The following is a 17,107-nucleotide window of genomic DNA, read 5'->3' on the forward strand; positions in this document are numbered from 1 at the left end:
TCCAGCTGAAGGAGTGAAATGAAGTGAACTGGAGGCTGAGCGCTGAGCAGAGCGTCCCGTCGGTCGCTGCTGAGGAAGAGGAGAGAGAGGAAGCTGCGCTATAAAAGCCGGAGTCTCCGCGCGGCTCCGGAGTTCGCAGGAGGCGGAGGAGCTTCTCTGGGTCTCCGGATGCCGCGTTTCTCTGCAGCTGTCGAGATGCTTCCGGCGGCCAGGCGCCGCTGCGGGTGAGGATGAGGAGGAGGAGGCAGGAGCGGGTCTGACTGAGACTGCGGGACATGCGGCGTCTTCTCCTGTGGATGCGGGTTTGAGAGCTTCCCAAGCGGCCAGTCGGAGCTCGATGAGCGGGCATGTGAGGGAGGAAGGTGGAAGGATGGAGCCGCCCGCCAGCTACGGAGGTCTGCTGAACTTCTCCACTAATGACTCCGACACCAGCGGCTCCGGGGCGGAGCGGCGGGGCTCCAGTCTGGCCCCCCAGGCAGCTCTGGCCGTGACTCTGGGGCTCGTCACCTGCGCCACCACGCTCTCCAACGCCTTCGTCATCGCGACCATCTACCAGTCCCGGAAGCTGCACACCCCGGCCAACTTCCTCATCGCGTCCCTGGCGCTCACGGACCTGCTGGTGTCCGTCCTGGTGATGCCCATCAGCGCGCTGTACACGGTGCTGCAGACCTGGCCGTTGGGTCAGGTGATGTGCGACATCTGGCTGTCCTCGGACATCACCTGCTGCACCGCCTCCATCCTCCACCTGTGCGTCATTGCGCTGGACCGGTACTGGGCCATCACGGACGCGGTGGAGTACTCCAAGAAGCGCACGGCGGGACGCGCCGCCGGTATGATCGCCACCGCCTGGGTCATCGCCATCTCCATCTCCCTACCGCCTTTCTTCTGGCGCCAGGTGAAGGCGGAGGAGGTGACGAGCTGCAACGTGAACACGGACCACATCTTCTACACCATCTACTCCACCTTCGGAGCCTTCTACATCCCCACGCTGCTGCTCATATGCCTGTACGGCCGGATCTACGTGGAGGCGCGGAAGCGCATCCTGAAGCAGGCGCAGAACAAACAGGGGAAGAGGCTGACCTCTGCGCACCTGACCAGCAGCTCCCCCGGCTCCGTGGCGTCCACCACCTCCTTGAACTACGGGACGAACGACGCCTCCTCCTGCGACACGACCTCGTCCTCCCCCAGTGTGAGCCAAGTCAAAGTCACCGTGTCGGACGCGCTGCTGGAGAAGAAGCGCATCTCTGCGGCCAGGGAGCGGAAGGCCACCAAGACCCTGGGCATCATCCTGGGCGCCTACATCGTCTGCTGGCTGCCGTTCTTCATCTACACCCTCCTAGTGCCTCTCTGCGAGTCCTGCTTCCACCCAGGGCTGTTCGACATCTTCACCTGGCTCGGGTACCTCAACTCCCTCATCAACCCCATCATCTACACCATGTCCAACGAGGACTTCCAGCAGGCCTTCCACAAGCTCATGCTGCGCTTCAGGTGCCGCAGGGCGTGAGGACTGGTTCATTCAAATGGGGCCAAAAACCAGCCCACATGTGGGACCCATACTGGGGTTGTCTGCAGGGTATGTAACAATCCATGGTGGTTAAGGGGGCTCAGCCAGTCCCATCTGGGTCCCATCTGGGTCCCATGGGGGCCACAGGTCACAAGCTGGAGGGCTGCAGAACAAGCATGAGGCTTTTCAGTCATCAGTGCTGCTGGAACCCATCTGACATTCACAGGTGGGACCCATCGTCCAAAACTAGGATTATCCTAGGCTTCATAACCAAACAGACTGAGTGGTTCCTGCCAGCAAGTACACACTGGACCCCTCTGGGCCCCATCTTCAAGTTGTCCAACACGTTGCTGGATGTTGTAGAGGACCCTGCAGAGATCTGTGGGCCCAACCAGGACGGAAATGAGCTGAAGGCCATCAGATCCAAAGTAGAAGTTTAACCAATCAAAAGGTTTTGAATCCCTGAGATCATTTATGTTTCTAAATTTGAACGGAACTGAAGCCTTAGAGACTCGGTTTGTCCGTTTGTTGAGGTTCAAATTCAGCAAAAACAAGCAGATTTAAAAGTTCAGATGGAGATCAGGTCCAACCAACATGGTGCCAACGACTGGACCCACGCGGGTCCCACAGTTTAGTTCAGAAGGTTCCCATAGCTGGACCCCCTGGCCTGGGTTTGTCCTGTGCAGGGGTTAAAGGTTAAAGGCCGCATAATGAGTTTAGCAAGAGGCAACATTGATCATCATGTTTTGAGCTGAGTTCTGATAAAGTAGCTACAGTGGGCCCCATGTTTAGGCCAGGAACATTCAGAACCGACCAGGGCCAAACCAATCCCATATGGGGCCCACATGGTTGGCTGGGACCTGAATCTCGCCCACTGGTTTCCCTTCAGGCTCAGATTGTTCTGAACAACGCAGGGCGGGCTGGGACCCATCGGTCCTGATGCTGCAGCAGAAGGAACCAGAATGACTTGGAGGGCACCCCGGACTGGACCCCCAGCCCTGGACTGGGCAACTGAACTCGGACTGGGCCCTTGGACTGAGTGACCATTTGTGTTTAATTTTTCTGACTCAATCAGAGGAACTGTTGGTACCGACCCAGAACCGGTTCTAGTCTAATAAAGAAGGTTGATGTGGCAGGCTCCTCTCAGTTCCTCATGTAGTCCCCCTGATCCAGATCCTGATCCAGATTCTGATCCTGATCCAGATTCTGATCCTGATCCAGATCCAGATTCTGATCCTGATCCTGATCCAGATCCTGATCCAGATTCGGATCATGATCCAGATTCTGATCCTGATCCAGATTCTGATCCTGATCATGATCCAGATTCTGATCCAGATCCAGATTCTGATCATGATCCAGATTCGGATCATGATCCAGATTCTGATTCGGATTCGGATTCTGATCCAGATCCTGATCCTGATCCTGATCCAGATCCTGATCCAGATTCGGATCATGATCCAGATTCTGATCCTGATCCAGATTCTGATCCTGATCATGATCCAGATTCTGATCCAGATCCAGATTCTGATCCTGATCCAGATTCGGATCATGATCCAGATTCTGATCCTGATCCAGATTCTGATCCTGATCCAGATTCTGATCCTGATCCTGATTCTGATCCTGATCCAGATTCTGATCCTGATCATGATCCAGATTCTGATCCTGATCATGATCCAGATTCTGATCCAGATCCAGATTCTGATCCTGATCCAGATTCGGATCATGATCCAGATTCTGATCCTGATCCAGATTCTGATCCTGATCCAGATTCTGATCCTGATCCTGATTCTGATCCTGATCCAGATCCTGATCCAGATTCGGATCATGATCCAGATTCTGATCCTGATCCAGATTCTGATCCTGATCATGATCCAGATTCTGATCCAGATCCAGATTCTGATCCTGATCCAGATTCGGATCATGATCCAGATTCTGATCCTGATCCAGATTCTGATCCTGATCCAGATTCTGATCCTGATCCTGATTCTGATCCTGATCCAGATTCTGATCCTGATCCAGATCCTGATCCAGATCAGCCTGGACTTCCTGTCTCTCCTCCTGACATTTAGACTCAACACTTTAAACTTGTGGGAAAAGAAAAATGTTTTCTAAATGCTGGAAAATGTCAGTTTTCTGATCCAATCAGCCGTTTTTCTGCTGCCAACAAACCGTCAGGCTGAATGTCAGGCTGCGTCTGATGAGCCTCAAAACAAACTTTGAAGGCAGGAAAACATCAGAAACTGAAAAAGGATCCAAATCTGATGGAGCAAATGTCCAGAGCAGCAGAGATCCAGACGTAGAGAAATGAAAGACAAAGTCCAACTTCTCAAAAAACCCAAAATAAGATTTTAGATTAAATCACGTTAATTAATCCAGCAGATGAAAAAACACAAACTGTTATATTTATAAATTATTATCTAACCTGAGAGTAAGAAAAGACTGGATGGATGGATGGATGATGGATGGATGATGGATGGATGATGGATGGATGGATGATGGATGGATGGATGGATGGATGATGGATGGATGATGGATGGATGATGGATGGATGGATGATGGATGGATGGATGGATGGATGATGGATGGATGATGGATGGATGATGGATGGATGGATGATGGATGGATGATGGATGGATGATGGATGGATGATGGATGGATGATGGATGGATGGATGATGGATGGATGATGGATGGATGATGGATGGATGATGGATGGATGGATGATGGATGGATGGATGGATGGATGATGGATGGATGGATGATGGATGGATGATGGATGGATGATGGATGGATGATGGATGGATGATGGATGGATGGATGGATGGATGATGGATGGATGATGGATGGATGGATGGATGGATGGATGATGGATGGATGGATGGATGGATGGATGGATGGATGGATGGATGGATGGATGGATGGATGGATGGATGATGGATGGATGGATGATGGATGGATGGATGATGGATGGATGGATGATGGATGATGGATGGATGATGGATGATGGATGATGGATGATGGATGGATGGATGATGGATGGATGGATGATGGATGATGGATGGATGGATGATGGATGGATGGATGGATGGATGATGGATGGATGGATGATGGATGGATGATGGATGGATGATGGATGATGGATGGATGATGGATGGATGGATGATGGATGGATGGATGATGGATGGATGGATGATGGATGGATGGATGATGGATGATGGATGGATGATGGATGATGGATGATGGATGGATGATGGATGGATGATGGATGGATGATGGATGGATGGATGATGGATGATGGATGGATGGATGATGGATGGATGGATGGATGATGGATGATGGATGATGGATGGATGGATGATGGATGATGGATGGATGATGGATGGATGATGGATGGATGATGGATGGATGATGGATGGATGATGGATGGATGATGGATGGATGGATGATGGATGGATGGATGATGGATGGATGATGGATGGATGATGGATGGATGGATGATGGATGGATGGATGATGGATGGATGATGGATGGATGATGGATGGATGATGGATGGATGGATGGATGGATGATGGATGGATGGATGATGCTCTCAGGTTCTGACCCAATCCGGGTTTACTAGTATTGAACATTTCAGCTCAAAGTTCTTTACGTCATAAAAAGAGAAAAATCAGGAAGTGAAACTGGACCAGTTGGGGAGAACATCTCAATGCGACGGGATTGGCTGTGGCAGCTTGTGGCTCAGCCTATCAGGACGCAGGGTGAAGAGCAGAGGCAGCTGATGATTGGATGATTGATCCTGTCTGATTTTAGATGTTGTAAATGTGCTGCAGCTTCAGTCAGGACGGTTTGTGAACCGGTCGACTGGCAGATGAAGCTCCAGCATCGTTGGTGGTTTTGTTGGTTTCTGAGGTGAATGTTCTTCGGTGATCTTCACTTTAATGGGACCAATAATATAAATAGTGCAGGTAAAACACAGATGACGGAAAAGCTGAACGCTGCTCCACAGAACCCCGCTTCAGGACCGGCCAGTAGCAGCATCCAGCAGGCTGCTGGTTTATCTGGAGTCTCTGAATCGGTGAACTAACAGACTCTGAGACGTTTCAGAGTCTGGGCAGAACGCGTCTCTGCTTTGGGTGTTTTGGACCTGAGACATCACTTTGTCGTGACTGCAGGGATTTTGGTTCAGGAACAGAAAAGCCTTTGAGATTCGTTTGGATCGGACTGGAGGAGAGAAGGTGATGCTGGGCCGGTTCTGTCTGCCAGTAGAATACGATGAGTCCCATGGAGCTGCCATGTCTGGACCAGATGACTAAACCTGAGTGGGCCGACTGATTTTCTGGCAGAACATTTGAAAGTAAACAACATATTCCAGTTAAAGTCAGTAAATAGATGAAAATAATGTTGGAGTTATTCATGGACCGGTTCTGGTTCCTCATTGTGGGCCTCTGATGGGTCCTAACGGTCTTGGCCATCCCAGAACACCAGCACTCAGGTTCAAGGTCATCTCCTGACCCTTGACCCCAGAAGGGAAGGGACTGGACGTTTTTGACTGAGGATGCAGCTCTAGATGAGTTTCTCTGGTTTTGCAGAACGATGCAGGAATCCGGTTTGGTGGATCCAGAAGGATCTCACTAGATCGACTTTCAGCTGTCTTTACTTCATTCAGCCAGTTCAGAACCAACCTGGTGTCAGAGCATCGCGCTGTTTCCTCTGCTTGCTGCTCATAGGTCCGATGGGACCCATCAGTGTGAGCTTCTTCCACAGCTCTGTGGTGGACGTCTGGACCCATCAGGCCTCTGATGGGAGACCAGGATGGTTATATCTGAGAATCTGGAATTGTAATCTGGATTCCACAGGGAAGCTGAACCCCAACATCCTGGCTGATCTCTTTTGCAGTTTTTGTTATGTCACACAGGAATTAAGTGTTTTTAGGGCTGACATGGATTAATTGATTATTGAAATAATTTAGTGATTGATTGATTACCTGGAGTTGACAGACTTCCCTGATCTCTGTTTTTAATAGTCGTCAGACTCTCGTAGCAGCGTTTCGGACGAAGGGTTTTATTTTCTGGATTTTTCCTGATGGTGACGACTTGCAGCAGTGAAGCCTGAAGGAACAAATGCAGGATCAGTTTTCACTCCTGGACAGGATGTTTATGATTGTGGCAATATTCCTGAGATGAAAGAAGGAAATGCTAAAATCTTCTTTATGGGATTTAATGACATAACCTGGTCGAAAACATCACAGAGGTTCTTTATTATTGAAGTGTAATTTAATGGCATCCAGATGTGGTGATGGCTCAGCAGGTTCTCTTTCAGAAGTTCTGATCCAAAAAAACTTCTGTCTTTTCAGAATTATAAGAATAAAGTTGAAACCATCCAGGTTTTAATCTGTGATGGACCCAGTGGGTCGGATTCGTCAGGTGTAGATAAAGCTGCATATCATCAGCAGCTTTATCTACACTATATATACATACAGGTCCTTCTAAAAAAAATTAGCATATTGTGATAAAGTTCATTATTTTCCATAATGTAATGATAAAAATTAAACTCATATATTTTAGATTCATTGCACACCAACTGAAATATTTCAGGTCTTTTATTGTTTTAATACTGATGATTTTTCAAACAGCTCATGAAAAACCAAAATCCATCTAAAAAAATTAGCATATTTCATCCGACCAATAAAAGAAAAGTGTTTTAATACCAAAAAAGTCACCCTTAAAATAATTATGTTCAGTTATGCACTCAGTACTTGGTCAGGAATCATTTTGCAGCCTTCAATACGACATGGAGGCCATCAGCCTGTGGCTCTGCTGAGATGTCATGGAGCCCAGGATGCTTCGATGGCCTGAAGCTCATCCAGACTGTTGGGTCTCTCAACTTCACAATATGCCACAGATTCTCTATGGGGTTCAGGTCAGGAGAGTTGGCAGGCCAACAGTAGCACCATGGTGAGTATACCACTGGTTTTGGCACTGTGATGGTTGTGCTGAATAATGAAATCTTCATCTCCATAAAGCTTTTCAGCAGATGGAAGCATGAAGTGCTCCAAAACCTCCTGATAGCTGCTGCATTGACCTGCCCTTGATAAAACCCAGTGGACCAACACCAGCAGCTCCCCAGACCATCACTGACTGTGGGTACTGGACACTGGACTTCTGGCCTTCTGGCATTTCCTTCTCTCCAGTCTTCCTCCAGATTCTGGCACCTTGATTTCCGAATGACATGCAAAATTTGCTTTCATCCAAAAAAAGTACTTTGGACCACTGAGCAACAGTCCAGTGCTGCTTCTCTGTAGCCCAGGTCAGGCGCTTCTGCTGCTGTTTCTGGTTCAACAGTGGCTTGACCTTTGACCTGGGGAATGCAGCACCTGCAGCCCATTTCCTGCACACGCCTGTGCACGGTGGCTCTGGATGTTTCTACTCCAGACTCAGTCCACCAGGCACGTGCAGAGGGGGAGGCTGGGGGGCTTGAGCACCTGCCCCTTTTGCTCCTTGCCCCCAAGTGTCCTTTTGGTCAATTTGTTTTTTGGGGGGGGGGGGTATTATTATTTCCTAAGCCTCTTCTGACACATAATAACATGTACTAAAAATATTAGTTTTTTGTTAGGGGTTTCTTCTGTACAACATAAAAAGCCGGTCACCTTGTTACCTTTGACCTTTGGCCCATGACCCAGTTGCCTCTCACACAGTGAGATGAGGCGGCTAACTGGAGCTCAACGTAGCGAACGTTCCAGATTACAGATCAGTTTTTGGTGAATAAAGTGGAGACTTGCTGCTTGTCAGATGACAGAAAACGTTGAAGTATCGTTTCTGCTTCAGCTCGGAGTCGCGGTTTAAGCAGAGAGGTAATGAAATACAACAGACACTGACAGGCCTCTGCGTCTGCCTTTCTCTGAAGAACTACTGAGGGAGGAAACAGCCAGGTGAGGAGAAACTGTTCTTATCTACCGATTCAGTGTATTATCATACAGACATTAGGTTGTTGTTGTTGTGCTATTAGCTAGCTGCTAGCTAACGACTTTGCTAGCAAAGCTACTAAAAAGCTTCTCCCCTGTATCTATAATGATATCAGTCATTCTTTAGTGTTGCTTATGCAATAAGGGCACATCGCCCGTCCAGAACCGATCATCTCCATAATGGATATATGTCCCATCTTCTAACTTCCTTTGCTGCATAATGTACATTTCATTTATTCAGCGTTAGGTAAATGTATCCTGAAGGAGAATAACACTTAAATAAAAGTCCAACAAGGATATTAATTTAGAATTAACAATAACTCACCCTGAATCACCATGATAGATATAATGAATGTAATAAAAGTTTATCATTAATGAAGGGAAAAAACTCAACCAGACTTTTAGTTTCTGGTTCTCAGAGTATGAAGTTAAATTTGTTTCCCAATTATTCAATGGAAACAAAAACTTACCTCAGTTAGTAAAATAAAATTGTAATCAAAACTTTTGGAATTGTAATGATTCCTTTTTCAAAAACAAAATGTTTTGTTTAAATAACTTTTTTCTAAATTAAATAACTAACTTTTGTCTCATGAACTTAAAAAGTTATTTTCCAAACATAAACATTTATTTGCACACATCATAAATATTTAGTTGTGATTTTGGGCCCTGATCACGACGTCATGTGAGAAAAAAGTTTTTTTAAGCAAAACTCAGCAGCTTTTCTCATGGTGACATTAACTATTCAATATTTTCTTTTGTTTTATTCCTGCAGTCCAGTTAAAGTTTGCTGCAGCTCTGCTGTCCTGACCGTCTTCATCTCCACTCAGCAAACAGGCAGATCTGTTATAGATTACAGTCACTGAACGGTGGCATTGAGCCCTAGTTTATATTTTAATAGTGTAATTATGTAAAGACTAAATATGTCTGGTTTTCTAGCTCTGATTTACATATTCTGCTAAATTGAGTATTGAAATACTTTCCTATAACCAAATAGATCTGCAGAAAGAAATTACTAATAAAATATAATTATCATTGTTTATTAAACTCTGAAAGCTGTTTGTTAATATTTTGTCCTATAATGTGGTTAGATGGGCCCTTTTTTTTAAGCACCTGCCCTTTTAGTGGCCTCTGCACGGCCCTGCAGTCCACTGCTTCCCCCAAGGTCTGGAATCGGACCTTCTCCACAATCTTCCTCAGGGTCCGGTCACCTCTTCTCGTTGTGCAGCGTTTTCTGCCACTTTTTCCTTCCCACTGAGAAGGAACATCACTCTGGGAACAGCCTGTTGGTTCAGAAATGTCTTTCTGTGTCTTACCCTTACTGAGGGCATCAATGATGGCCTTCTGGACAGCAGTCAGGTCAGCAGTCTGACCCATGATGGGCTGGGAGTTTTTAAAAGCCTCAGGAATCTTTTTCAGGTGTTTAGAGTAACTGTTGATTCAGATGATGGTTAACGGCTCGTTCAGAGAACCTTTTCATGATATGCTCATTGTTTGAGACGGGATTTTGGGTTTTCATGAGCTGTTTGCCAACATCATCAATATTAAAACAATAAAAGACCTGAAATATTTCAGTTGGTGTGCAATGAATCTAAAATATATGACAGTTTAATTTTTATTATTACATTATGGAAAATAATGAACTTTATCACAATATACACATTTTTTTAGAAGGACCTGTATGTATATATAAAATAAAAAAAATAAAAATTCCCTTCTCACCCTCCGCTGGTGGTCTGTTTCATCCTCTGAGCTCGGGTCCTCTACCAGAGGCCTGGGAGCTTCAGGTTCTCCTCCAGTATCTTGGCTGTGCCTAGAACTGCACATTTCTGGACTGAGATGTCTGATGTTGTTCCTGTTTGAGCCACTGCTCCAGTTTGGGGGTGTCTGCCCCGAGGGCCCCGATGACCACAGGCACCACTGTGGTCTTCACCTTCCAGGTCTTTTCCAGTTCCTCCCTGAGGCCCTGGTACTTCTCCAATTTCTCCTTCTTCCTGATGTTATAGTCACTTGGTATTGCTACATCCACCACAACGGCTTTCCTCTGTTCTTTATCCACCACCACAATGTCCGGTTGGTTCTCCATCACCATCTTGTCTGTCTGGATCTGGAAGTCCCACAGGATCTTAGCTCGGTCATTCTCCACCACTTTTGGGGTTTTTCCCACTTTGATCTCGGGGCTTCCAGTCCATATTCTGCACAGATGTTCCTGTACACTATGCCCGCCACTTGGTTATGTCGTTCCATGTACGCTTTCCCTGCCAGCATCTTGCACCCTGCTATTATGTGCTGGACTGTCTCAGGGGCCTCCTTGCACAACCTACACCTTGGGTCTTGTCTGGTGTGGTAGATCTGAGCCTCTCTGGTGTTTAGGGCCTGTTCCTGGGCGGCCAGGATGAGAGCCTCTGTGCTGTCCTTGAGACCAGCTTTCTCCAACCATTGGTAGGTTTTCCTGACATCAGCCACTTCAGTTATTTGTCGGTGGTACATCCCATGTAGGGGCTTGTCCTCCCATGATGGTACTTCCAGCACCTCGTCTTCTGTTCCCCATTGCCTGAGACATTCGCTGAGCACATCGTCCGTTGAGGCTTTGTCCTTGATGTATTTATGGATCTTGGATGTTTCATCCTGGTCAGTGGCTCTCACACTCACTAGTCCTCTGCCTCCTTCCTTACGGCTCGTGTACAGTCTCAGGGTGCTGGATTTGGGGTGGAATCCTCCATGCATGGTTAGTAGCTTCCTAGTCTTAACATCCGTGGCCTTCATCTCTTCCATTGGCCAGCTAATTATTCCTGCAGGGTATCTGATTACTGGTAAGGCATAGCTGTTTATTGCACGGATCTTGTTCTTGCCATTGAGCTGGCTTCTCAGGACTTGCCTTATTCGTTGGAGGTATTTGGCTGTGGCTCCTTTCCTTGTGACCTCATCGAGGTTGCCATTTGCTTGTGGTATTCCCAGGTACTTGTAGCTGTGCCCTATGTCTGCTATTGTTCCTTCTGGAAGTGAGACCCCTTCTGTGTGGGCGACCTTCCCTCTCTTTGTAACTATCCGACCACACTTGTCTAGTCCGAATGACACCCCAATGTCAGTGCTGTAGATCAGTGGATCAGTGAGTCGATGTCTCGTTCGCTCTTGGCGTACAGCTTGATGTCATCCATGTAGAGGAGGTGACTGATCGTGGCCCCATTCTTGAGTCGGTATCCGTAGCCAGTCTTGTTGATGATTTGGCTGAGAGGGTTCAGGCCTATGCAGAACAGCAGTGGGGACAGAGCATCTCCTTGGTATATGCCACATTTGATGGACACTTGTGCAAGTGGTTTGCAGTTGGCTTCAAGGGTGGTTTTCCACAGCCCCATCGAGTTTGCAATGAAGGCTCTTAGAGTCCTATTAATGTTGTACATCTCTAAGCATTCAATGATCCAAGTGTGTGGCATTGAGTCATAGGCTTTCTTGTAATCAATCCAAGCGGTACACAGGTTGGTGTGTCGGGTTTTGCAGTCTTGGGCGACTGTGTGGTCTACAAGGAGTTGGTGTTTGGCTCCTCTGCTATTTATGCCTATGCCCTTCTGTGCCTTGCTCATGTATTTATCCATGTGCCCACTTATCTTAGCTGCTATGATGCCTGACATGAGCTTCCATGTTGTAGAGAGACAGGTTATTGGCCGATAGTTGGATGGGACTGAACCCTTCGAGGGTTCCTTCTGTATCAGGATTGTGCGCCCTTCAGTTAACCATTTAACAACCAGTTAACCAACCAGGGAGGTTGCTGTGGTCCTCTCGTAGAGAGGTTAGCCACTGTGCATTGCTGTTGTGGGACGCCTCCCTTTCCCATATGCCTTTCCAGTATTGTTCAGTCTCCAGCCTGGGTGGGTCTGCTCTGTTGTTATTACCCTGCCATTGAGAGTACACTTTAGCTGGTTGGGTGGCGAAGAGCCGGTTAATCCTCCTGGCTTCATTCTCTCTCGTGTATCTCTTGAGGCGGCCGGCCAAGGCTTGGAGCCTTTGTTTGGCAGTTTCGAGTGCTTCAGGTATGGGCATCTGGCTGTACTTCTTAGGTACTGATCTTTTCATTGCACCCCTTTGGAGCTCCTTGTTATCTTGATCTTAGCCTCTAACCGTCTTTTCCATGGTGGGTTTTGGGTCTCATGGTTGCTCTTATAGCCAAGCATCTCAAGGATCACTGATGCTGAGTTGTATATTAGCTCAATGCTGCATTCATATCTTCAATTAGACTTTCTGATGGTACTTCACTCAGCCGTTGTAATTGGCGTCGGGGTCGTCTGGTGTTCATTCGGGCCATGATTCTCTCTCTAAGGTCAGTTGCTGCCTCATTCAGCTTTGATGGTTGGTTCATTACTGGGGCTACATACCCAGTCTCTGGGAGGGGAGTTGTAGTTGACTCCCCTCTGACCTGGCATCCTGGCTCCTCCCCCTTGCCGTAGCACTTGTGTCGTACCTCGTCAATCTCAAGTTGTGACAGCAGTTGCCGCAAACGGCAACTGCTGTCACACAACTGCCTACTAGTTGTTTGGCAGTTAGTGTTGACTGGGAATGTCGAGCTAACCATTCCTCCCACAGTCTTTGCATATAACTCCTCTGACTAGGGTTACTTGAGTAGTAGCATTCCAACAGATCCATGTTTTCACCTCTCGTCCATTTCCGTCTTGTTCCAGCCTCGAACCCGGGTGGAGGACTGGTGACTTACCCATTGAGCTATACAGTCAGCTATATATATATAAATATAAATATAAATAAAAGGCCTGGAAGGTGAAGACCACAGTGGTGCCTGTGGTCATCGGGGCCCTCGGGGCAGCAGTGGCTAAATCAGATCCCAGGAACAACATCAGACATCTCAGTCCAGAAATGTGCAGTTCTAGGCACAGCCAAGATACTGGAGGAGAACCTGAAGCTCCCAGGCCTCTGGTAGAGGACAGAGCTCAGAGGATGAAACAGACCACCCGCGGAGGGTGAGAAGGGAATTTTTATTTTTTTATATATATAATTAGTCCAAGCTCTGAGCCCTGTGGTACTCCTCCAGTGACCCTGGAGTGTGAGGAACATTAATTATTCACAGGAACAAACTGGGATCTGATTGAAACCATCTTGGTGTTGTTGTAGTTCTAACAGAATGTTGTGATAAACTGGATCAGAACCAGAACCGAGACCAAACAGAACCAGAACAGACACAAGTCCGACTGAGGATTGGAGAAAATCATCAGTGACTTTCAGCAGAGCTGATTGAAAGTCTTCAAACAGGTGGTTACTATTTAAATGCTCACACTTGATTGACTCTATTTACTATTTTCACAAGATTTTAGGAAGGAAGATCAGATAAAAGTCTGAAATTTATAAAATCATCTGACTGAGAAAGTTTCTTCAGTAAAGATTTAATTACAGCTTAAAACCTCGAGGTCCGTGTCCGTGAATTAAAGGAAAATATAGCTGAAATGAGGAAGTAATTAATAAATAATTTAGTGTAGGTAGGTATAAAATGGGGCTGCACAGTGGTGCAGTTGGTAGAGCTGCTGCCTTGCAGCAAGAAGGTTCTGGGTTCAATTCCCGGTCTTTCTGCATGGAGTCTCCATGTTCTCCCTGTGGATGGTGGGTTTTCTCCGGTTTCCTCCCACAGTCCAGAAACATGACTGTCAGGTTGATTGGTCTCTCTGAATTACCCCTAGGTGTGAGTGTGTCTCTGTGTTGCCCTGCGACAGACTGGTGACCTGTCCAGGTGACCTGTCCAGGTGACCCCGCCTCTCGCCCAGAACGTTGGCTGGAGAGGCAGCAGCAGCTCCTGACCCACTGAGGGACCAGCTGTTAGAAAATGGATGGATGGGTCTAATATGCCTGCCACCGGTTTGGAAGAAGCTAATATTTTTAATAATGCAGAAAGCCGAACACAGATCAGGTTCTGGTTCTATTATCGCTGCGTCACTTGGTGAGGATGAAGCGTTTTATTTCTTATAAAATCAGTTTTATAGAAGAACAGGGAATAAATATGTGGGTTTGATTCATTTATAGGAACTTAATCCTGCAGGTTTCTGCCAGAACAAACCCACCTGATGGCCACAGATCATCATCAACTACAGATCTGGTGTTTAAAACATTTCATGGCTTTTCTGTTCAGTCAAATTTATCTTTGACATTTTCACAATTTGCTTTTTTATGGTGAATTTTTACTGCATTTGAGAAAATGATGTTAATCTGAGAGCCGTCACCTTATTTCCCCTCCAGCATCAAACATGGCCGCCTCTGAACGAAAGCAGCCATTTTAGCTCAGTCAGGATCCTCTGCTGCTTCCTGCTGGGTGGATCACAGCTGCAGATGAACAATAAATCTCTAACATTTCAGTTTTGTCTGAACGTGTCGGTTCTGATCACTACAGCCGTTTTCACCACATTCTGACGGTTCTGCTGAATGTTGAACAGGAAATCAGCCCAGATTGCATCAGAGAAACCCTGAAAATACAAAACAGGGAATTTAGATCCTTAAATTAATGTGCAGTTTATTAAACAGTGAATCTGATTTATTACAGACATTTTTATTTACTGTGAAAAATATTGAGGAGGAAAGAACAGAAATCGTGAGAGGAGGAAACGTCCTTCATCCGCCGTCTCAGCCAGTTGGAGGCTGAAGTCCAGGACAGCGACGGAGCTGCAGCTGGAAAGAAGCTTCAGCACCGGAGGAAACCCAAACAACAGAAAACTAACTACAGGCTCAGAAAGACCCACCAGCTGTACTGGTGGTGGCAGCATCATGCTGAGCTCCATCTGATGCCGCCATGCAGCCGCTGCATGTTGCTCTGACCAGCTGCACTCCAACGATGAGACCAGGACTAGACTCAGATCCAACACCAGTGGGAAGAACCTTCTGATGGTTCTGACCCGAACTCAGCTCTCAGCATCCATCAGCTTCAGTCCAGGTCGTCTCTGTAACCCGGGCAACAGCAGAAATCCTGCTGGGACAACAAGCGGTGGGTTCCTGGTTCTGCAGAACCAACAGAACCAGCTTGGTGTCAATAAATCAAGGATATTTGATGTTGCTGCGGCGACCGACCCGAGGCAACCAAATGTTGACCCGTCATCAGAGGAAAGAGGATTAAAACTATCGGCCATGTTGGAAACGTTCAGCCAGAGAATGAGCTCAGATCAGAGAGCGACCCGGCAGCACAGCCCACAGCATCACTACCCAGATTCACAGCGATGCCGGGTCGGTCTGACGACCCCAGCAGCTCTGCCACATGACTCCATCATCCAACTTCAGTTCAGGACCAGAAAAATCCACGTTTCTCCAGAGCCAACAGAAAAACTTCAGGGTGTTTAGATTCTTCTTAGCATGCAGATTTTAAGTCCATAATTCAATTAATGAGTGTTTAGCAATTTCCTTAAGTTGATTTTCATGAATTCTTTGTTAAATTTTATCAAGCTTGTTAATGTTGGTGTTTCATAGCAGACAAGGAGAGTCAGCTGAGGAGGAAGAGGATGATGAGGAAGAGGGACAGGAACCAGTAAAGGCCCGTTTGCACTGCAGCCCTGGTTGTCTTGGCATTGAGAAGAGTGCAGTTGCCTCAAAAGTGGGCGGGGTTACCATGCGGTGGGCGTGGTCATGGTAAAGTGGGCGGGGCCTTCATGTCAATCCAATTCCTGCAGAAATCTGCTGTAGGAAAGAGAGAGAGAGCAGGGCAACATTTATTGGAAGGGGTGAATAAGACAGTCATAAACGTGTCATAACACCTGTAATTAACATGAATAAGCCTTCATGAATATTTATGACTCGTCATAAAGCGTCATTCTGTAAATTATGACACTTTTAATACAAAGTTGACTTTATTCAAAATGTCTTTGTCATAACTTGACATCAAGAAATCATCACTGATATAAATTTGTTCTAAAAGTATTATTGCACTTTAAAAATTAGGTAACTTTGTTATTAAAGGTAAAGTTTAAACAGGAACCTGTCTCTGTTTCCCGCTTCCTGTTTCTGCTTCCTGTTTCCTGTCTCTGTTTCCTGCTTCCTGTCTCTGTTTCCCGTCTCTGCTTCCTGCTTCCTGTCTCTGTTTCCTGCTTCCTGTCTCTGCTTCCTGTTTCCTGTCTCTGTTTCCCGTCTCTGCTTCCTGTTTCCTGTCTCTGTTTCCTGCTTCCTGTCTCTGCTTCCTGTTTCCTGTCTCTGTTTCCCGTCTCTGCTTCCTGTCTCTTGTATAATAAATGTCGGCTGATTGGAATATGAGCTCATGAGAACCTGGCGTGTTTCGCTGGCGTCCATGTTTGGTGTCTTTATCTGTCCTCAGCTCAACATGGACGCCGGTTCAGGACATCAAATAACTGCGTCCCAGATAAAGTTTCCTTTCCAGGCGTTTTCCCAGAGCTTCCTCAATATCTTGACATTTACAGTCCAGCAGACGAGGCGCTGCGATCGCGCAGCGGGAGGCTGATAAGAGGCGGCGCAGCTGCACCGCAGCAGCTCTTCATCCTGAGCTGAGAGCTTGAAGCTGCTGCTGGATCACGGCAGATATCTGCGTCTCAAACAGCAGAGGAAATTGCTCTCTGTAAAAATGCCCGATTCGGGAGTGATGGCTGGGAGAGAAGCCAATATGCCAGCAGTTTCTCTCTCCATCTTTTCTCATGACAGAAATGAGTTTGTTTTGTGTCT

General features: G+C 46.9%; 2 protein-coding genes across 2 annotated transcripts in view; one reads left to right on the forward strand and one right to left on the reverse strand.

Moving 5' to 3' along the window:
* The window catches only part of mei4 (meiosis-specific, MEI4 homolog (S. cerevisiae)), a 36,558-nt gene extending 29,470 nt beyond the window's left edge, over positions 1–7,088 (reverse strand). The window contains exon 1 of the mRNA XM_008397013.3: positions 6,488–7,088. The gene's annotated coding sequence lies outside the window, so the exon portion shown is untranslated. The remainder of the gene's footprint in view (positions 1–6,487) is intronic.
* On the forward strand, positions 125–2,637 carry LOC103457078 (5-hydroxytryptamine receptor 1B-like). The gene has a single exon (XM_008397017.3). The coding sequence runs from the start codon at positions 338–340 to the stop codon at positions 1,502–1,504; it is 1,167 nt and encodes a 388-aa protein (XP_008395239.1). The 5' UTR covers positions 125–337; the 3' UTR covers positions 1,505–2,637.
* Positions 7,089–17,107: the final 10,019 nt, after the last annotated feature.

This window comes from Poecilia reticulata, chromosome 21 (assembly GCF_904066995.2).
Source record: "Poecilia reticulata chromosome 21, P_reticulata-male-v2, whole genome shotgun sequence".
Taxonomy (NCBI): domain Eukaryota; kingdom Metazoa; phylum Chordata; class Actinopteri; order Cyprinodontiformes; family Poeciliidae; genus Poecilia; species Poecilia reticulata.

What these genes read in the sequence shown, in the direction of transcription:
- LOC103457078 (XM_008397017.3), top strand. Translation starts at nt 338, where the DNA reads ATGAGCGGGCATGTGAGGGAGGAAGGTGGAAGGATGGAGCCGCCCGCC.